General features: G+C 39.5%; 1 protein-coding gene and 1 long non-coding RNA gene across 2 annotated transcripts in view; one reads left to right on the top strand and one right to left on the bottom strand.

Annotated features, from left to right (window-relative positions):
* On the bottom strand, window positions 1-23163 carry LOC119478322. The gene is made up of 3 exons (XR_005204422.1): window positions 23152-23163; window positions 15119-15127; window positions 1-124 (listed from the first exon to the last, which is right to left on the bottom strand). It is a non-coding gene; the product is annotated as an uncharacterized LOC119478322 (long non-coding RNA).
* Window positions 10868-23989, top strand: part of LOC119478316 (astrotactin-2-like) — a 624157-nt gene continuing 611035 nt past the window's right edge. Inside the window, exon 1 of the mRNA XM_037752984.1 lies at window positions 10868-12243. Within this exon, the coding sequence (XP_037608912.1) occupies window positions 12177-12243 (67 nt within the window). The 5' untranslated portion in view covers window positions 10868-12176. The remainder of the gene's footprint in view (window positions 12244-23989) is intronic.

The following is a 23989-nucleotide window of genomic DNA, read 5'->3' as shown; positions in this document are numbered from 1 at the left end:
AAAATCTCCCATTAAAGAGGTCCTATTATGCTTATTTTCAGGTTCATACTTGTATTCTGGATTTCTACTGGAACACGTTTACTTGCTTTAATGTTCAAAAAACACTTTACTTTTCTCATACCGGCTGTGTTAAAGCACCTATTTTCCCCCTATGTCTGAAACGCTCTGTTTAGGCTCCCCCCCCCCCTTCCCAAAATGCTCTGGTTGATCAGCTGGCCCACTGTTGTCATTAGTCAACCTAATTAAACTCTTCAGACTCTGCTCCAGCTCCGCTCTAGCTTTCTTTGAGGGTGTGCCAAACTAGCCGTTATGCAAATATGTTACTTGGTGATATCACTACGTTACGGAAGAAAAGGAGGGACTTCAAGCGAGGCGTTTCAGGCAGTTCAGGAGTAGTGTTTCTGTTGGGGAGAGTTACTCCCTCTGGTGTGGCTTTGTAACTTTACAGACCTTTTGCATCCACAAAAAACTATATAACACTAAAGAAAAGGGGGACAAAAAAGCATAATAGGTCCCCTTTGAGGAAGGCTAATTTTAGTGCACTGGCATGGTCAAAGCATTGCCAAAATAACTTTCTCTTATAGCTTTTGGTTCTGTAAAAGATTCCCACCATGAGCTTTATCCTGTCTCTGAAGTTTGCTGATAACAACAATTTCTTTCCTTGGCCCACCAGTTCTTTTGTGTGGCTTCACATTTTATTGTTTTCTGAATGCAGTGAGAGAAATAATGCTTATGCTCAAGGATTCACATCCAGTAAGGCGGCAACATTCATCACCACCGGATTCGGTATTTATTTCCCCGTCACACAGACCCAACAGTTCGGTCCATCCACTAATCCACTTAATCATGCCCTGCTTTACTCTCTTCCCACTCCGCCAAAAGCGGTGCTGGTTCAAGCATCAGAGCAGAACTGTTCTCAGTCCTTGACATGTAAACAGTAAAACATGTCCCTTCGAGGACATGTGGGATTCAGAGTACTGAACTGTTGAGGTGTCACTGTTGAACCTGCATCAGCACAACACTGATGACTGACTGAGGTTTAAGTCGGCTCAGGTAATAGCACAGGTTTTCTCTTTCATTCGAATTTGGTAAAAGCGGCAGCTCCCCCTACTGCACACATCCAAAATGATTAGAACAATTATAACAATACTTATTAATAGAAATACAACAATATTGTTAGTGATGAATGTTTACCAGCATTGTATACAGTTTACTATTATAGTAGTGTTTAGCATTAAATAATAAAGATTGTAGACCATAACATTAACATAACATTCTAATACCACAATATGCTGTTTTAAGAGCAGTTTTCAACAAAATGAATTAGATTTTAATACAGAGATTAGAATAAAGATGACAAAATAGTATATTCACTGCCATCATATGCGCTCTTTACAACACTATACTGTGCCATTTAAGATATTTATTGGTGTTCACATATGGTTCACATGATGCTATGGATTTAAATATATATTTTCGGTTTGTTCTTTTTGTGCTGCATCACAGAAAACAATATTGAGTCAATGTTTTGTATTTGGATATTCCTCATCCTCCCGTTTGCAAGACAAAAAGTGTAGTACATGGGGAATCGGTTGTTTCAAATTGACGTAAAACGTGGTTAAGAAAAATAAACTGTCTTACAGTATAGCATGAATAGCATGCTAACATTGCTTGCTCCATTGGTGTAGACCACGACATGATGCGCAGCTATGTTAGTATATGCCCCATACAAGTGGTTCCCAAACTATTTCCTTGAAGCCCCCCCACTTGTATCAAAGAAACATCCTGACCCTAAAAAAATTACAAATCCTCAAACAAAGTCGTCAATTTGAATAAGATGATTCAGTTTGTGGTTCAACTTAATTGATTTACTATAATAGCGTTAGAGCCAAAATAGATTTTCTGTTATTATTGGATAAATACATGTCATTTGTGGCGTGTTAGATTGCTGCTAGACCGCGCCCCTACAATCCAATATTAATACAGGTGTGGGCCTTTGTATTGTGTGCGCCAAGCTGGAGAACCAATAGGTTTTTGACTGCAGTGAAAATGTTGTTTTTGAAAGGCTAAACGCCAACAAATATGGATTGAAGCAGGGTATTTCATCACATTTTGATACTAAATAGCAAAAACATATATATCTTTTTAAATAGTTTTCAATATACCGACTTCTGTATAAATTATCCAGCAAGTGTGTTATTATGATTTTAGTTACACACGTAGGCAAAATTGTTGGTACCCTTCCGTTAAAGAAAGAAAAACCCACAATGGTCACTGAAATAACTTGAAACTGACAAAAGTAATAATAAATAATAATTCACTGAAAATTAACTAATGAAAATCAGATATTGCTTTTGAATTGTGGTTCAACAGAATCATTTTAAAAAAACAAACTAATGAAACTGGCCTGGACAAAAATGATGGTACCCTTAACTTAATATTTAGTTGTACAACCTTTCGAGGCAATCACTGCAATCAAGCGATTTCTGTAACTCTCAATGAGACTTCTGCACCTGTCGACAGGTATTTTGCCTACGTGTGTATACATGAGCAGATCTAATTTTGACAATCTCAGAGCAGACAAATCCTGGCACACCCCCTCTGATATTTGTCGCCTGGACCCCAGGTTGGGAACCACTGCCTATAGTTCCGTATGCCCACAACAAAGTTAACTATGATATGTCATTACTTCAGCTTCTCTGTGAACCTCTGCGAGCTAGAGTTAGCACAATTTTCTTTACATTTCCTCTATTTTTTACAAAACTATGATTTGGTCTCAACCCCTTACCCAGAGCTCCCAAATGCAAAAAAAACTGGACCTGCCCCCTCACTGGCTTCCCACTCGTTGACCCTGCCAGTTGTGTTGGTTGAAAAGCCAGGTCAAGCCAAAGGAGCCTCTGCCAGGCGTTGAACCTGCAGATGTCTGCTGTGTTGTGCCACCTGGACGCTCCTCTGCCTCTGTTTGTGTGTGGGCGTCCTTGTTTTAGCACAAGCTGTTTAACTTATCAACAATGTATACATGAAACACTCAAAATGCACTTTAGCATACTCTATGTGGTTACAGTATATGTCAAGTTATTACAATTTACATAAAATATTGCCACTAGAATGAAAAAAGTTATTACAGTTATAATTAACATTTTTACTTCTCTACATTATTACATTATGTGCAGCGCACAAAGAGATCAGCTTTGTTTTTTTGTACAGCTGCACTGCAACATTTCTGGTAGATAAGTGTACGATTTTTTTAAAACACTTGTCATTTTAGAGCAAAAGAATAATGAACATAATATTCTTAAAGGGGAAGACGTTTTATTTGATGGGCATAAATGATTTTTTTAGCTCCCCAGAGCTCCTTTCTTTTCAAAGAAAATGGTTCTGCCATCCCAGGCTGTGATTTGAAGTAAAAGGATAGGATGTACAAAAAGAAACTGAGGGGAAAGCTTTTAAGATAATTTGATTTAAATGCAATAGAAGTGAAGCAGCTGTTCAAATATCTGCTTCAATGAAATGTCCTTGGCTGCCATATATAAATATATTGTTCATTTACCATACACTGTTGAGCTTTGCACTTGAGACACAATTATAAGATACTGGGAAAAAAAGGTAAATTTTATGACTGACGTGGTCGTCTGTTTTCCTATTGTCCTCCATGAATCAACAGAAATTGAACATATTGAGTTCCCCTACTTTTTCTCTTCATCTCCAAATAAGCTCGTTAAATAGCTGAATAGCTGTATTGTAATCCCAGCATCTGAAGTGAGACACAAAAGGCTTAGTAAATGTAGAACTCTCTCTCATGTTGGAGTACAGTGGCGCCTTAACCGATGGTAAATGATGGGAGCTGAGCTTGGTCTTTATGGTGATTGAACAAATGGGCCGTCCATTGTCAGAAGTGATGTGGACAGTGGAAAAGGCAATTTAATTTCACTGAGCCAATGCTAGTAGCATCAGAGTTCTGGGGTCACTTTCCAGAGTTCCTGGTAAGAAATGACTAGCAGTTTATTGGACCAATAGATGAGCAGCCGAGCCGAACCACACGGAATCCCCGCCCCTCAAACATTTGTCCAATAGAGAGGTGAAGTCCCTCCCTATCCAGTGGACCCCATGGGACTTTATTTCAGCAGTTAACGGAGAGAGACAAATATTTTTTTTGGATTCCGTTTGAATTGCTCAATAAATCACACATATGATGATTGTCAATTTAAAACTTAATTTTGCAAGTCAAGAAAGTCTCAGTTTGTCGTGGTATGATTTAGTTTTGTGTGAAACCAACATTAACTAGCTAGCTAACTTAGCTATGTTCCACGCACAAATGTAACGTTATCTTACCTGATGTGTTTTATCCAGCAACTCCTGGTCTTTTTATCAGCTGGAAAGAGAAAGAACGAGTCAGACATGTTGCTGGTGTGAGTTCATCCCGGTAGGAAACACACAGGCATCGTAGCTTCAGCAAGAGAGACGACACTTACACAACTGTTGGGTGTGTTGTCTTTCTAATTACGTATTTCCACAGTCGTCTACTTCAACAGTTTTACAACAAACTGCAACTTTCTTGACTTGCAAAATTTAGTTTTAAATTGACAAACATCATGTGTGATTCATGGCGCAGCACCAAAAAGTTATTCGTCTCTCGCCGTTGACTAGCGTTTGTACTTTTTTCCAAAATACGGTCTCATGGTGGTCCACCGGAAGGGGCGGGACTTCACCTCTCTATTACCATAAAGAACAACCTCAGAAATGCAAAGAAAATATATGAATCAGAAACCAAAAAATTAGAAACACAAACAAAACACAGGCAATACAGTCACTTAATCTTTTATTTTGGATGCAAATCACTTTTTTTTTCATTTGACACAGTAGCTCTTTGCCAAATTTTGGGATAATAATTCCATTTTTTTATGTTTTGTGATCCCACATTTTTTTTGCAGTGCAATTCAATTAACAAACAAAATGAATCCCCAAACACAAAAACTTTGCATTGCACAAATACAGTGAATCCAGATTGTCAGTTGTGTCAAGTCAAATCCCCTGAAGTCATGATTGTTTACCTTGCCTACAAAAAGCAAGGGAAAAAATAAAAAAGTCTTCACAACCAGAGACAAACGTTCTGTTTTCCAAATGAAAAAGACAGAACAGTGAAGGACAACCTTGACATCTCCCCCGTAATAAGAGAGGACCCCAAACACAAAAGTGAATATGTTGTAGTAAAAGCTGAATGTTAGCCGCCCCCTCTGTAAAGAATGGGAACTATGACCAGGTATGTAATCCTTTCAATTCCTTAAAGTCTGATATTTCAAAGAATTTCTCAATTAAAGGTCAAATGTCACATCATCAGAAAGATGTTGCAATGGGTGGCACAGGGCCAGACCAAAGCATCAGTCTGATGGAAAACACAGAGCTTTGATACAGATGATTATACTGATAAAGGATTTCAGCAGGTTTTGTTAGAAGACCTCAGGTTTCATCTACGACCTGGTAACCCTTACATTTTATTATCTGTGACTTCAATACTCATAAAGATATTGCTTCTGACCCCTTGGGTGAGATTTTTTGTCACTTAATAGACGTGATTTGCTTTGTACATGAAAAGGACTATTGTAACAGTATCACCTGGATCTGGTCCTCACTTGGGTTTTCACTGTTTTTGGACACTTTTGGCTTAACCAGCCGTTGTATCTGATCTCTATGACATGAATTCTAATTTGAACTGCTGTACCAGCAAACTAACTGGATCGACACTTACAGCACTCATGTCAGTGGTGGACGCAGACTATCTTAGGGGCGAGAAAAATAAATATAAATATTTTTCTCCACTGCAAAAACACCTCGTCACGCTTTCTCCACTGGAAGGGCACCCTAAAGGGCACTTCATCACGCTTTCTCCACTGGAAGGGCACTCTAAAGGGCACTTCATCACGCTTTCTCCACTGGAAGGGCATCCCTAAAGGGCACTTTATCTTGTTTTCTCCACTTGAAGGGCACCCCAAAGGGCACTTCTTCACGCTTTCTCCACTGGAAGAGCACCCTAAAGGGCACCTCATTACGCTTTCTCCACTGGGATGGCACCCTAAAGGGCACTTTATCTTGTTTTCTCCACTGAAAGGGCACCTAAGAGGGCACTTTATCACGTTTTCTTCTCTGGAAGGACACCCTAGAGGGCACTCTATCATGTTTTCTTGACTGAAAGGGCACCCTAGATGACACTGCATCACATTTTCGCCACTGGAACTGAACCTTAGAGGGCACTGCATCACATGTTATCCATTCTAAGGACCCCCATTAATGCATTTCATCACGTTTCATCCACTGGAAGGGCACCCTTGAGGGCACCTAATCATGTTTTCTTACACATTAGGCCAACGTAAAGGGCACTTTATCATGTTTTACTTACCATAGGGGCATCCAAGAGGGCACTTTTTCATGTAGAGGATTTTTTTTTATGTCCCCCCTAAAGCTCCCTAATTCCCTGAGCAATATTGTAGTCTCAATAAATGAACTCATGATAATTGCTTCGCTATTGAATGAGAGTTACAAATTTAAGCCCCCCCGCTAAACCTCAGAACTCATCAATGCTAATAAAGGTAATCATTACTTTCATTTTTGACATGATAGGTTCTTCAAAACCTTCTCGTTGACCACCTCCCATCCTCGTACCCGTTTACTTAAAACGATTCTCTTACATTCTTTAATGACACATTTCATTTTCTTAATCTTCTCCAATCGCAAATAATTGACCTAATCAGACATGAAATTATCAATTTAACTAATGAAGTCTCTGGTCTCTCTAAAAGGCACACCTACTGTTTTGGTGCCCGTCAGCATAGACTCTCAGCGAGAGACACGTTTGCCATTAGTACATGCTGCTAAACCAACATCGTACCTGTTCAACCCGCTCACTGCTGGAGCCAATTAAGAGCTCTTTCATATGTTGGGATCTCTTTTTGCAGGTGGTCACTGAACCACTGCATTAACTCAATATTACTTTACCAAATCATGCATTACAAGCATAATTCAAACCTCTGACACTGATAATGGGATTCCTGTAAACATGAGGGAATTTTTTAACCTGACAGCATTATTAGAGCTTTAGCCCATATACTACTCACCCTAAACATTGACATTTCTGCTACATCAGTGCAGCGTTATGTGTTTTGAAAATTAATAAAACAGCTAACTTTCCGTATTGGCCTTGATTTAAAGGTGTAGCCAGTATACGTTTACTGTCTCAGAGTCTCACAGCTACTGATACGAACCAGAATCAACTCTATTTGTTAGTTCTGTATGTTGACACATGGGAATCGTACTCCTACACATTAACGTAATCAAACATATGTGAATAGAATTAACAGTGCATGGTTGTTTTCACAATTAATTTCATTTAATTTCATGTTTGCTCATGTAATTTAGTCAAAACTTGCCAATACAAATACATCTCTCTGTGGTTTAAATGAACACTTTTTAGCTGTAATAACATTGTTAACAGTTCCTCCTGAATATTCAGAATGTATGTTCATTGTGAATCACTTACCAGCTTAATTTGTGCATGAACAGCGACAGTAACATGATTTCCTCTATACTCCATTGCAGCTTAAATATGTATCAAACTTATACTTATAATAATACATACTTAAGAAGGGTATAGAGGTTGTCACTAAAGTCTTAAAGGCACAGTGTGTGACATTTCAGGGGATCTATTAGCAGAAATGGAATATAATATTCATAACTATGTTTTAATCACCTGAAACTAAGAATCGCTATGTTTTTATTAGCTTATAATGAGCCCTTTATATCTACATAGAGAGCAGGGCCTTTTCACGGAGTCCGCCATGTTTCTACAGTAGCCCAGAACGGACAAACAGCCTTTCATGTTTTTTACGTCACCCAAAGGCCACCGTCGTTCTCTGACACGCTTGTAAAACTGCGGTAACGTGAGCCGCAGAGTGCCGAACAGTGGTACCGCCAGCCGCCGTCTGACTTCCGTTGCTCCTAAAGTAGTGTTAACACAGTAAGGATGGCCTCTGAGCGAGGCGAACGGTGTTACTGCAATTTTGCACTCTGCGGCTCACATTACCACAGTCTTGTAAAGGGAGGAGCGAGCGGAGGGGTACTCAGTTGGTTGCAATCTACAACCTCACCACTAGATGCCACCAAATCCTACACACTGTACCTTTAAGTGATGGCAACTAAATTTATAAATTTCACCTCAGTACAACCTTTTTTATGCATGAATACTAATCATGGGTTGCCAGGTTCTAAGCTCATTCGTGAAGGGTCCCTTTGGTTAGAGTGTATCTGCTCTCAGCATAAATTGCTTTATCCTTTCAGCTAGCTCTGTAATAATCTGTTATAATGCATGAATTAAAATGAATAAATGTATAAAATTAGGGACAATGGACTGTGCACTTGCATGAAGTAGCCACCCACATCTAATAATAAGCTATCAAGGCTACAGTTGTAAATGCTGTAAGGCTGTGCCTACTAGTCTTTTTTTTACATTAATTAATAGGTCTGTTGTTCAGGTTTAGTTCGTACTGTAAGTTATCAATCAATATGCAAGTTACCAATATACATTTTTTGAATTCAAATAAACAGTAGATCTATTTGCAGTTTAATTTAATTTAAAGTGTCATATTATATAACAAATACCCCTCACCTTTTCATATTTAAAAACAACTACATAATTATAATGCAGGCCGTTTACAATAGTCTACGTTTGGCACGCGGTATGATTTGTGCTTATTAAACAAGCAAGAGTTGTCTCTTTGATTTTATTCACTGCACATTACCAATGCTTAAATTAGTGTCTTGGATACCCGTTTTGTGTGGTTGCAGTGTCTGAAGCTTCATAGGCGACACCTGGCAGAGTGCAGCACAAGGAACAGGAAGACTAAAGGAGACAGATGCCTCCTATCAGAGACATTGCGTACAATAAGAGTTTGCAGGGAATCAGTGAACAAGGTGGCGGCAACGTATGTCACGGGGTTTTAGAAGCGATCAAAAAATATGATACAATGAAACGTACATGGGAGGTGCCAGATCAGATTCTGATTCCCGTTTCTTACACACTTCATTTCACTGGCTCCCTCAGGCCTCTGGTTCACAGGAACCGATTATGTTTTGAAGGACAGAAAAGATAAAAGACACATATTTCTTAAAGTTCACAAAAACCCAGAGCCTCCAGACATCTGGAGAGCAGACTAGAATGATAAAACGCGGGACAATGGAACCGCGAACCCCTTATGTAATGGATAAGTGAGGGGAATAATCCAGCCTCAGTTAAATAAATGTCAAATAAATAAAGCCCATTAACAGGGAACAGGTGAACTTACTGTTACGTTTCCTCTGGGCGGAAAAAAACAGGTGACAGGAATAAACACACTTGTTAGTGTACACTCTCGCCTTGCAAGGAATTAGACACAACCTGGCAGGTAGCTCTCCTGATAATTGAAGACACTACACCGTAAACACCTCAAGGCTGTTGTTATTCTGGAATCTTGTTAACAGCTGTGGATGACAGAAATGTGTGAGTGCAAATGTTAAGGGCATTCTACAGAGCGCATTTTTGTGACAAGCCACACGAAAATAACGGCACAAAGTATTTTAGGGTGAAAAATGTTGTCATATGGCTCACAGCCAGAAGAAAATGACTTGAAACACCGTCATGCAGTTTTATGCCTAGAGTGGTGAAAACTAGTGCGGTTTGAGGATCCGTCTTCATATTATGATGTTTTTTCGGGTTCAGGTGTGGTGTTATTTATGATGGCCCTCAGGTGCAGAGGAAAAGCACGAATTTGCAAAGAAAACAAAATAATGAGTCAGAGAAAGCTCACAGCAACGGCAACACAATAAATCAGAGACTAACGCTGCAGCGGTGTACACAATACAAAGGCACAGGGCTCAAACGATTAATCAGAAAACACAATGTTGCACACAAAATCCAACAATTCAGACAACAGATTTCCATAAACCAACACCACAGTGGAAGATAAAATCATTTCCTCCAAAGACCAGAGTTGTGATCTGTTTATTCTCAACAAATCTTCTTGTTCTGATGCACAAATGCATCTCTGCATGCAAAACCACAAGTTGTGAACAACCTCAAAACAGAAAAGCAGCGTTATGTCATAATTTCCAATATTATTATTTACTATTTTGTGCCTGTGGCTGAACAAAGAAGAAATGTTGCATAACAAACCAAAACATTAGTTTTTAGTCAGGCCCTGGATGGTGCATTCTGTGCCCCCCCACCACCACCCATACCACCCATTTATACCCAGTGGTGGAATGCAACTAGGTACATCTGCAAGTAGTTCATTACAATTTTGAAGTACGAGTACTTGAATATTTACATTGAATGTGACTTTATACTTTTTACTCCACTCCATTTATTTGACAGCTTTAGTAACTAGTTACTTTGCATGTTCAGATTATTAATGGAAAATAAGAAATATAAAATAAATAAAATAAATAAAATAAATTAAATAAATTAAATAAATTAAATAAATTAATAAATGAATATGTATTCTCACAGGTTAAGTTACCCAGCAGTATATAAAGTATTTCAACGTAGCTCCACCTTTACCACCTGCAACATTAAAGTGATGAACACATGCATCACTAATTATAGTTCAATAATATAATATATATTATCCCAAAACGGGCACTTATTCTGCATTATGACTTTTAAATTTGATTCTGTAAGTATATTTTGATGCCAATACTTTTGTACTTTTACACAAGTATGACCTTGAATGCAGGACTTTTACTTGTAAAAAAAGTATTTTTACACTGTTTTATTGCTACTTCTACTGAAGTAAATGGTCTTAATACTTCTTTCACGACTGCCTATACCATGTTGCACCCCTCCATCTGACAAAAACTAATAAAAAGAATATATATATATAGTCCTATGTATTTCGAATGTGTTTTTACATTTAAGATAATACAGATAAAAACTATTTGGGGCATATTTTAATTGTGGATTTAGCAGCCTATCTGCATCCTTTTTTTTTTTTTAAATGTCTCTTACATTGCTTTTTTGTGCTCCTCGTCTGTTGACCTGATCATTTCTCCTTTTTTTGTTGCTAGTTTTATCTTTTTTCTTTATCTCTTGATTTTCAGCATAATGGCACTGCTCTTGTTTATTTGTGTCTGATTGTGTTGCAGCATCTTCCCACCATTGTTTATTGAACTCCATCCTTCATCTTTGTATACAAATTCCCTGTCTTGTTTTGTATATTTGTCCTTGTGCTAATAAAAATAAAAAAATAAAAAAATAAAAAGCAGAAGACCGTCAGGCATTAAATCTCGCCCATTATCGCGAGATTACGGATGAAGCGCGAGGTCAAGGGTGAAGAGCTCCGCACACAGGTTTTGGGCTAGTCTACTAGTCTAGCATCAGCAAACATGGTTATGGATATCAGAAAGTGGCGTAATGCTAAAGGAAATTCAAATTACAAAAATAAATATAGGCTACGTCCGGCTTGGAATCGGGAGAAAGACAAATTGTGGGAGGAGGAGACGAAATCACGCTAGTTAGCTAACTAATGTTAGCCTAGCTGTCATCGGTTCACGGACTGCGGTCAAGCCAGCTCCCACGTTGTTTTGCGGTACGTGTCTATCCTAGGCATTACGGTAAGAGCGTGTCTATCCTAGGCATTACGGTAAGAGCGTGTCTATCCTAGGCATTACGGTAAGAGCGTGTCTATCCTAGGCATTACTGTAAGAGCGTGTCTATCCTAGGCATTACGGTAAGAGCGTGTCTATCCTAGGCATTACGGTAAGAGCGTGTCTATCCTAGGCATTACGGTAAGAGCGTGTCTATCCTAGGCATTACGGTAAGAGCGTGTCTATCCTAGGCATTACGGTAAGAGCGTGTCTATCCTAGGCATTACGGTAAGAGCGTGTCTATCCTAGGCATTACGGTAAGAGCGTATATTAGAATATTAGGACATTCTGATGTAGAATTTCAAAATTAAAGCCTTTAAAAAATCTTAAATATGGGCTATCTTCACTGTAAGTGAGTAAGTAATGTGTAAGCAGTTTGTCAGTGCACCACAACTTCAGCCTCCAGGTGGTCTTAGGAAGGAGTATTGAGGAACATCTTCACTGACCACCATCCAGGTTGAGGTTGCACCTGGAGCAGCTGGCCTTCCAGAGACGCGAATGCCCGAATGAATGGAAAGACAAAGTCCTCAGGAGATTCTGCACCGAGACGCGTGGCCTGCAGCTCTTCTAACGGTGAGTCCAGGTTTTTTTAACGCAGTAGATTTGCGTACTGGCTGTATGAAACTCTTGCTCTAAACTGTTCCGAGTTGGTTAAACTCAGGCCCCTGAGTTATGCTGTGGCATTTTGATGGAATTGCTCAGCTGTTGCTTAAGCTACTGTCTTGCTTTTGTTTATTAAGTTTGCATTTGGAAAATGTTTGTGCTGCGTTGCGACGCGTTTGGACGCAGACATCGAGTGTTTTTCTGTTAAGGTTGGAGATTGTGATTAGCAATGCTGTAATGTGTTTTTGTATCAGAACACGGTTTGTTAAGGACAATCTTTATACTGGTGTATTACCAGCAGTCTGGCTTTTCTTGTCATATAATGGTATTGGAATGTTTACCACATTTACCACGTTTAAAGTTCAGACCCCCTGTTCAATTTACTAACTTAGAGGGCTGAGACAATGCAAGTAAGTAGCCACAATATTTCGGCGTCTGTTCCTCAGTAATTGGCTTTATCATACTGTTTGTTGAGCATTAAAATAAAACCATCTAATTGTGTAACTTCTGTGAAATCTAAATATGTCCTAGGTGCTTAGGGATTCATCATAGATCATCATACAACAGCATATGTGTTAAAATGCAAAAACCTGACTACAATTTTTTTAGCAGCAGATTGATTTGACTAGACTAGATCTGTGCTTCTCCTCTTTGGATGTAGCTTTAAGAAACGAAAAGTCACAAGTATGATGAGATCCTGTGCTATAAACCTGAAATATCACCTGCCAAGCTGATAATGAGCTCTATACATGAAGCTCACTGGTGAGATTGATGCTCATGCTGGTTGTGAATGTGTGGATGTAATAATGATTGGATTGGGTGGTGATAATTGCATACATGTATACTGTTGTTGCGATATGTTTGCTATTGCTTTTGCTTCCATTTTCAACGTGTACATGGGCTCTTCGATTGCTGCTTGAAAACACCTTTTGGGTTTTGGACTCTTGTGCGAGCACACCGTGCTAGTAGCACATGGTTTCTGTATTAGAACTATGAAGGTTATTGGGCCGCGGTGTACATTTTATATGTTGAACATTTATTTCAAGTATTACTTCATATTGTCACAGTCTCGCAAACCATGTGGTCAGATTTGGAGGGGTGATCCAAGGTACCTGACATAAGCGGAACATTGCACAGCGGGAACATAATGGTGGTAATGGAATTTGAAACCTTTTTATTTTATTGGAAGAGAACACTGTCCCTTTTTCTATATTGAACTCAGTGGTTAAATCCGTGAACAGCTCATTGGTGGTAAAGAAATAGAGACATGGATGGCGTCTCTCCAGTATCACTGCCTTGCAGCTTGGTGTTAGTAAGGAATCAGAGTTTTTTTTTTTAAACAGCCCCGAGTCTTGATTGCAGAATGATGAATGGTGATATATGTGGTTTTCTGTAGTCTGCTGCCTCGTGAAAGTCTGACTCCGATTTTCATTTCCGTACATTCATTTGGCAAAGTCCTGTTATATTCTTCTGTTTGGAGTATTTCATTGCAGCTCTGTTAATCGTCACCGTTTTACGTAAACTATAATTTTGAGTTGTTCTGCGAACACATGAAAAAAAAAAAGTAATGCCAACCCAGTCATCTATATCAATTGTCATATTTTATGTCTTTGTTAATCACAATATTAACCAGTTTAAATAGTGATTCCCCCCCTTTATGGCAGAAAATAAATGAGCCCTGCCTTGTGATAGATTGGATTAAGGGGGCCATCCACACCAAGGAATAGGGCTAGGCAATATGACGATATATATTGTCAAAACGATACAAAAATGTCTATAGTATATTTTATTTCTATATTGTTTCTATCACAATATAGGCTATGTTTGTTTCTTTTTTTCCTCTATAATTTTGCTTTAAAATGTTCATTTTGTTCTGAAAATGAGAAAATACTCAGTACTTTTCATTTGTCAAGTGTTTAATTCACAAAGGAGTATACAAAAATAGGCTTTACCATGTGGTTACTTCATATAGACTATATATATAAACATGCTATATTGGGATATATGTTGTCATCGAGATATGAAATGACCGGGATAGAAGATTTTGGCCATATCGCCCAGCCCTACCAAGGACGATAACTATAACAATAATTCTAAATATATATATATTTTTTAAATAATTCTAACTCAAAGTGGATGGCGGAGTGCACAACACAGCTATAGCGACAACAGCCGCGGTTAATACTTGACGTCCATGTATCGATACAATATTGCCATGCAAAATATCGCGATACTATGTTGTATCAATTTTTGTTTTTCCCCCCCACCTCTAGTAACAGGTCAGGAATATCTATTTTGGGGCTGTGACACAGCTGGAGCGCGCATCTCGTGCCGTACAGAACATTATCTTTCATCAGTGCGGATGCTCACATCGTTCCAGTTATCGTTCTCGTTGTGGGACGGCCCTTTAAAACAGTGTCAAAATCCGGACGGTCATATTTGTTTAACATGTTGCTACTCCCCAGTATATATGTTGCTGCAAATAGTCTTGAGAGGCTGTTCATTAACACGGGACCTTCAGCTGCACCGCCCCAGTTTCACCGTCTGATTGACAGAATGGGGCAATTTATTTACATACCGATGACCGACAGCTTCACCCCTTACCACTTAGTTCTTTGCGTGAAAACTGCTTGCGGCTGTTTTGTCTCTGAGGCCTCGGAATAGCGTAGCATAACACACTCATCTTTTTGTGAACACTAACAAACTAGCTCTCCAGCCTGCTTGATCTAGACAGGCACTGGCGAGATTGATGGCTGTGACTTGAAAGCTGTATTTCAGAAGCTGCCTACTCTCCCCTGACAATATTCTATAAACTGCTTCCTCTGGTAAATCTGGTGGCTCCCACTCCATCTGTCTCTGTCGGGGGGGGGAGACACACTCACACACACACACACACACACAGACACACCATCATCACAGTTTCACAACACAAGCCAGGAACACCTCTCTAGCCTTCCTCTCCTCCTTTCTAGGGACTGTAGTAGGATGGAGTAAGATTATGTAGACACATTCATATGCATCCATTTATCAGCATCAGGATGGTTGGGGTCAAAGACAAGAAACCATGCTATTGTCTACTGGTGGGGTCACTGTGCTACTTTTATTAAGGACCTGCTTCTGTTTTAGGGACAAGCTCCTCCTGGGTGTTGAGGGGAGCTCTGAGAGCTAAATGCCCAATTAACCTTGCCTGGCCCAGGCACATTTTTAAATGGCTCCCAAAAGGCAAAAGGTAATTAATTAATTTAATGGGACGGCATGCTCACCTCATTGTTGAAAGGTGCCGAGTTCACGCGACACTAATCAATGGGATTACCTTTGGCCTTATTTTGCATGCCACTGAGAGGAATCTTTGGCAAAACAAATTATGATTTGTAGGACAAGCAATTAGTCTACGCCGATACCACACTACTCAAGCCATTGTGAGACAGACGATGAGAAAATGTGTCATTTTAAGGTAGTGATTTTGGTGCTTAATTTATATATCTAAAGAAAATGCACAGGCATTAGGGGGTGGAACGATGCGTGTTTTTGTCCCGAATCGTTTGGTACAGGATGTTCGGTTTTGTATGCGTCCTCTGTTCAGTACGTCCTGTGAACCAAACTGTCAAAATAGTCTATTAACCTTTTAAACTCTGCAATAAAAGTGGTCCCCCAGTGCCTCTTCAAATGCTTCATATCCCTAAAATCTGTAGAACCTAAACTAAAAGGTTATGCAAGTCAATAAACCATAATAATTGACAAAAGTACTGAAATTGTGTCATAAATATAAATGCATATAAAAATTACAAAAATTGTAACGTAATGTCGTCATGAGCGTACAATGTGATGACACGAAAGACAGAAGCCTTAGTTTTCTGATGCAAAAAGAATGAATGCTCTAGCTATTATGGTTTACATTAACTCCGCCATTTGTTGGTTTGTTTGTCCGTTACCAGGATTACTCCAAAAGTCCGTGATAGATTTTAATGACAGTTTTTAGAGGGTTGGGGTGTGGCACAATGAACAATCCATTAGATTTGGGGGCGATCCGGATCATGAATTGTGAATGAATACCATTCAGGAATATTTTTAAGAATTCCGATGAGCCTGAGCATTAAAACCACAGAGTATAACACATGCACAGTGTAGCCGATGACGCGTTGATGACGCATGACCTCGCCTTCTTCCTTCAGAGAGAGAGCGGGGGAAAGGGGGAGGGACGACGACTGTAGATTTGGCGTTTTTTCACATTAAACTCGGTGAAATTACAGTTGAGTTGGTGATTGTTGGAAAGAGTAATGACGATGATTTGGGTGAGTTTTATTTTGTTTCTGTCCAGTTTAAATTAAGTGTTTTACGCTGCTTCGCTACGTACAGCTGATCTCAACATAAACAAAAATACACGTGGATGATGGCGCAAGCTGAACGGAGAGGGGGGCGGAGGTCTGCGTTTTCCGAGTGCCATTCTAGTTTTACATTGATTTAAACATGATGAGACTTGTCCTTTTTTTCTGTGTCCCTCTGTCCCTGTTGATGCAACGATGTGCTACATGGTCAGTATGGCGCGGATTATTGAGCAGCATGGATAAAAAATTGTTTCCAAAAATTTTATCACCACCCTTTTTATTTTTAAAGCTGACAATAACATTTAGTGATGTGACTCCTGGTTTGATCTGATTTTGAATTTCTCAGGAAAGTCTCGAGTGCTTTGTTGTTGTTGTTTTGTGTCATTTTTCATACAAACAACGATCTCCCACCAACATTACGAGGCAATACTCTGGCATCACTCCACGTTGACACCACGTTTTGTACCGCACACAATGTACAGCACATAATGACGTCATCGCAAGCGTAAAACATGATGACGCGAAGGACAGAAGCCTCGGCCTTCAGCTGCAAAACGAATGAATGCTCTAGCTATTGTATATATGCTTTATGTGCATTTCAGTCAGTCCGTTGGGCCTGCCCTATATAAACTATAAATTCCCAGTTCAGGAATTATCAACAGCTCAGAGTCTTATTACCAATACTGACAATATGCCAATATTGGAGTACCTTGACTGTTACAGTAAGAATGATGGCTAATGAGCCACTGGTGAATGTTTACATTTTTAAAAGAAATGAAAGAAATATATATTTTTGTTTTCCCTGTAGTACCGAAAACATATTGAACTGTGACCATACTACCGAGGTACATACTGAACCGTGTATTTTGTGTACCGTTCCAACCCTAATAGGCATACACATGTTAATGTTAAAGCATCCTAACTGCTTTCAAAACATAAAATGTGATTTTTGGAGATTTTTTTTATGTTAATACTTACTTATGTTACTAAAATTAGGATTTGATTACATAAAACACTGCTCTTAATAACTTACTCAAAGATGCCTCACATCCCAGCAGGCTTGTCATTTGTAACTGTATATTTGTTTATTGTGTCGGTGGCCATCAACTCTCAACACATATCATTAGTCTTTAGTGCTTCCCTGCAGTTTCTTTACGTTTCTGGTGCGATCGCTCGGTTATTAGTCGCAAATTGTTTAATCTCAGATGGAGCATGAATGAGATCAACACAGCATGCAAGTCATTTTTACAGAATTAAAAGCATTTTAATCAACATTTTTGTTTGATGTTCAAGGCTCCTAGCCATCGCTACTGTCAACTGTGTGAAAACAAAATGACAATTGAGTCTGATTACCAACTTGGAAGCTGTGAATGTTGCTCTTTGCTGGATGTCATCTTTAAGGAAATCCTTAATTATCAAGTTAGATTTGCAACAGTGGTGATGTGAAATGTGTATTAGCTGAGAAGCCTGTTGTTTGACTGTTTTATTTTTTCCATCAACTCTAAGCAACTTATTCCAAATTACACACAAAAAAAAGAATATTTATATGCAGTGTTCACTTCAGACAACTTTCAATTCACATAAACAAGATAATATGTTTGAAGCAGTTCCTTTGTCGAACTTTGCAAGAACTTTTTTTTAAAATTGTGAATTGGTTATAATAGTTGATAACTATATAATATTTGTTACTAATAATTGGACAGTACCACATGTTTTAGTGTTATAACTGTACCTTTGGTCGGACATAATGCTTTTTGGCATCGCTGATTTATTGCTTCCGTCTCCCTCTCTCTCTCTGCCTAAATTAAAAACACATACTGCTAAAAACGGGGCTTGATGTGCCATTCATGTTGTCGTGTTTAGCTCACTCTCACTTAAGTAAACAAATTTAGGAACGCCCTGCAATAATTTCATCACCTCCTCTCCAGACTGTTGCAACTATTAAACCTCTCTGGCTGGAGCATACAGTAATTACTCTGTTACCTTCACGCTGTACACCATGGTTAACAAGCCGGTCGCCTAGCAACAGCGGCCACGTGCATTTGTTTTGGTGTTATGTCTTTTTTTTTGCATTATTTATGAGGCATTCTTAGGTTTAATTTGCATTATGTAGAAACTGAAATTACAACATGACCCTCTTCAATCACAACACATAAGGAGAGGGCTTGGTGGGCTGGAAGGCTTATTTCAAACAAATGAGTGTTATAAGCTGAATAGTATCAATGATAATAGATTTATCTTCAGTGCTAAGCCCCCTACAAGCACCCTTGAACCTCTAACTAATGTAACTATGCAAACACATAAACAATATTAATTATTTAGGGCTGTCAAATTTAACGCGATAATAACATGTTAACCCAAATTAGTTTTAACGCCACTAATTTCTTGAACGCGTTAATGCAATCGATCTTTCGGAGGCTGTAGCGGGCTCTTTTTTAAAGCTAGAATGAAGATACCGGCATCATATGAAACTAGAAACCATGTCATACTAGCTTGTCAAGAAGGGGCTAAATAATGCTGCTTTTGCTAAATTTTGGCAAGGAAAAACAGGCATGACTATTTTCAAAGGGGTTTCTTGACCTCTGACCTCCAGATATGTGAATGAAAATGGGTTCTATGGGTAGCCACGAGTCTCCCCTTTACAGACACTTTCAGATCACTTTATGATAATCACATGCAGTTTGGGGCAAGTCATAGTCAAGTCAGCACACTGACAGCTGTTGTTGCCTGTTGGGCTGCAGTTTGCCATGTTAGGATTTGAGTATATTTTTATGCTAAATGCAGTACCTGTGAGGGTTTCTGGACAACATTTGTCATTGTTTTGAGTTGTTAATTGATTTCCAATAATAAATATATAAATACATTTGCAAAGAGCAAGCATATTTGCCCACTCCCGTGTTGATAAGAGTATTAAATACTGACAAATCTCCCTTTAAGGTACATTTTGACCAGATAAAAAAATGTGATTAATCGCGATTAAATATTTGAATCGATTGACAGCCTTATAATTATTATTATTATTATGGATAAATAATAATGATACATGATAAATAAACCCTAATAAATCATTCACCATGGCATGTCTAAAGATACGGTCCTTTCACAGTGTAGGAAGCAGTAAAATCTTTCATATTTCAATGTACATAAAGTGGCAACTTTACTGCTCACCCAGTGGCAAAGAGAGGCCAGCTGGCTGCCACCCCATGGGAGAGCACACAGTTTTGCCATCTGCCACCAAAATTTAGCAGGTCTTAATATGTGCCTCTTGCCGCTGCAGTAACAGCCAGGAACCAATGCTGCTGCCAATCAATGATAGGATAAGATATCACACTGCTGACAAACATAGCAGAGGATACAGACTATATGCTATAATATATGCCATGTTGTGTATGACTGAGAAATGTGAAAGGGTTCCTCATATTGCACAGAATGAACCACCCAACCCTGTAACAGCCTCTTCCAGCTCATTGCTTTGGTGCATGTTGACTATATGGTTGAGTCCAAGCAGCTCTCATCGACCCCTGTATGAAGCTGTTGTCAGGGAAATAGTTTTGCTAACATGTTACCCATAAAATCTATAAACTGATCACATGCGATGCGTGTCTGTCAGCATATATTGATGCCACTCAGTCCCATGGTCATCAAAAAAAAATCAATGAATACAGCTTTAAAATAGACATAGTGTCAGTGTACACATAGTGAAAGACTCCAGATGGCTGAACACTGTGCAACCTTATTTCTTCATCTGATGAATCAAAACGTTTCACATCATCTGCTTTCACAGAAATGTAAAGCTACAAGGGATGTCATGATACCAGAAATTTCGTAGTCAATACCGATACCGATGAGATTACACAATTTTCAATACCAATTTACCAATTTATTTAATCAAATACTCCCAAAAAAGGTAAAACAATAAATCAATATACTTCAACAACCACTCTTAATTACCGTTTGCATAATGCATACTGTTTTTTGTTAGGAAGTTACACAGGTCATAATTCCCTCTATTATCTATTTTATATTGCTGTGAAAACATCTCCTTCAAACAACTGGATTTATTATTTATTGTTTTCACTATTGTGAGTCTTTGTGTGTGTCATCATGGCAAAATGTGGTGCTGGAGACACCTACTGTATAGCGGGAACTATACCACAAAGGAGGTTTTGAGTACTTTGCCAGGTGTTTATATGTCTGCGGTGGACAGATCTTGTGACCACAATAGCGTTGCAACCGTGAAAGATGCAGTCATGAAACTTTACAGATGTGTAGTTGAGATCGAAATGATGGTCCCGATTTGTCTTCGCTGGGGGTGTGATCCCATCGTGAGATGGTGTCTAGTTCATCACTGTATCAGACAGAACTTGCACTGTACATTCTGTCACTATTCATGTTTGTATTACCAACTGAAATATTTGTGCGACGTGTTGATAATCAAAAACATGGTTATAAGCACCAACTTATTGTAAATTATCATGAAGCACATTGAGGAAATCAAACAGGAAGTTGTCGAAATGACCCCATCACAGCTGGCTAAATATCTCTGAAATATTCCACAAGGTACCCTGTCTACTTTGCACATCCATCATCATTTCCACGATTCTCCATTTAACGGACACAATAGAAAAAACCTTTAGGATTCACCACCACGATGCAGGCAGCACACACTAATGGACGCTGGCGAAGTCCATGCAAGAGTGTCAAGGCTGATGAGTTAAGTAGGGCAGAGATTCATCTGCATCAGATTTGTAACCATGGAAAGATGAGCGTGACTGATTCACTGTTCAAATTGATGAGCTGATTGCACAACCCATGTTGCCCACCCCAGGACAGGAAGGCCATTAAATACAGTGACCTTTTGTCTTTCAATGTGTGACAACAATGAACTGATGACTCGGACTGAATATTTCAACATTTTAATCCTCCATCTTTACACACTGTTTCTCTATCCCCCCCCCCCCCCATCTAGCTCCCATTTTTTAATCCTTTGCTCTGCTCTTCCTCTCTGTGCATTCAACCCCCTCTCAATCTGTTTTGATCCAATTCTTAACAGCCGTGTGCACTTCTGTAAGTAAGAGTGAATCACCCAGGGGGCTCTCATCAAAGGGCTGCCAGGAAGACAAAGAGGCTGGGCAGCCCTGTGCTAACTGCCAATGTCCTTAAAGGGGACTTGCTGGCAATGCCACCTTTGATCAGTCCACCATGACTGTATTCCCCGCAGCACTGGGAATGTTAGCTAGCTATCTGTGTCATAACGTAGCATTCAAACCAACACTGTCTGCTGGTTATAAGTCACCTCTTATGAAAACACCTTATTATAGCCAATGTGTTTTACTGAAGAAGCGTCAGTTTTCAGTTTTTGTGTTGTTCATTAGCGCTTTTATCCTCGGAACCAGACAAATCTGAAAGTTTTATTTGCTCTGGTCCCCTTTGGCTTTGGACAGAGTTCCAGTGCCCTGAGACGTGCCCGGCCAATCGCAACCGTTTATCCAATATGGGGCGTTTTTGAGATGAAGACCGTAAAGAGGAGCATCGTTGAGGCATTTTCAAAAACAACCAAGTAGGGATGTCCCGATTCCAGAAATATAGCAAGTCGATACCAATACCAGTGCAATTCCATGATTCTGGATACCCAACTCGTACCACGGTGAAAAACAAAACAATAATCATTAGAGCTAGTGTTAGGAAGTTAAACGGGTCATAATTCCCTCTCTGTTGTTGTTTATTTTATGTATTGCTGTAAAAACATCTCCTTCAAAACACTGTATTTATTCAAGTTTCTCACCAGAAATTGCATTTTACAAGATTACATTTGAACTCATCGTGATAATGTTTGAATTTACCTTTTGCCTAATACTATTTTTTTTATCGCTGAACATAGCTTTAAGGCATCATAATGAAACTCAATGCAATCTCCGTTAATGTTAGCTGTTAGCTCTGCAGGACTGTGCTGCCCACCGGCTGCTAACTGATAACATTAACTAGCTCTCGTCCTGCCGTTCTTCAGCACAGATTTTTTGTTCACAATGTAGCATTATCAGGGAAAAAAATCGGGGTATGTTCCCTGGACGCGTGGATAGGGAGTTTACTGCGTCCTTTTGGATTTTAGACACCGTTAGTCTCGAGCTCCCCGGAACCTAAGGTACCTGCAATACTGTAGAAAAACAAGTACCGTCGCATTTTCCGAATTTTGGCATCAGCTTGATACCTAAGTATCAGTTCTCGTGATATCCCTACAACCAAGATGGCTGCAGCGGATGTGGAACTTTGAGTTGAGGCTGCTATCGCGTCAGTATTGAACAAACTGGACGGTATATTTTCGCTAAAAGAAGACCAATCAACTGCACTTAAAACTTGTCTTGAGAAGAAAGATGTTTGCATTACTTCCGGCAGGATTTGGTAAAAGTTTAATATACCCACTCATAATAAACCAGCTCGTCTCTGCACACTGTAGTCTGTTTACATTGTTCCGTCGCTCAGGTGTTATTTTTTTCCCACCTGCTTTGCGCCAAGTCCCGCCCTAATGGGCTGTTATAGGCTGGTACTTCTGTACTGTGATTGGTCATCTACACCAAGCAGACCCGGTCCCTGGTATTTCACATGTTGTAAACTGTTGATAAGGCCCTTTGGAAATCAAAACTGAGAGGTTCCAGACTAATTTGCATTACGGTTTGTTCTGGCAGTGTCTTATGGCTGTAGCACTTTGGTTTCCATGTAAGAAATCTGAATTGAAATCCAAGAAGATCCGCTTAATGCTTAGAAGAGGATTTTCATGCTGAACTGTGAACGTCATCAATATGAAATGAGCAATTTGCTGCGTATCATGTTAAGAACTTTTTTTACCCCCGTTGTGATTTTAAAATTTCTGATGAAGCATTCTGGCGTTGACGTCTCTATGGGGGACGTTCATAAGTTGTGCAAGGGTTGGATTGAGGGTCCTCCTGCTTCATGCAGAGTAGTAAGCTAAGGCTTTTTATATGGCAAGGTCGGGCCAGAGTTAAGGCCACCTGCTGTCAAGGCACAAGGACAAGGGCAGCCTTGCAGAGCTGAGCCAGTGCAGTGTCAGTCAAGCTGTGCACCAACGCCACCGATATCCCTTCCTTTTTCTTCCCCGCCCAGAACTTCCTTCTCGCTGCCCCCTCTACAAAGGACGAGTGGAGGGTGGGAATGGTGCTGTGTCCCTCCCCTCCATCTGGTGCCGCATGCCTCTGTCAGGATGTCAGCCTGCACATAGTAATGAAGGGTGTCATCAAGGTTACTGCAGGCTGGAATGTTGCCTGCTCCTCCTTCCCCCCCGCCCCCCTCCCCCCACACCCCCGTAGTCCTCATCCTCATCTCTAGTAGCACATATTGTCTATGTAAGAATCCAGTTGTTGGTATCTATTTTCTTT

This window comes from Sebastes umbrosus, chromosome 19 (assembly GCF_015220745.1).
Source record: "Sebastes umbrosus isolate fSebUmb1 chromosome 19, fSebUmb1.pri, whole genome shotgun sequence".
Lineage (NCBI taxonomy): Eukaryota > Metazoa > Chordata > Actinopteri > Perciformes > Sebastidae > Sebastes > Sebastes umbrosus.
This window is presented reverse-complemented; position numbering and strand designations above follow the sequence as displayed.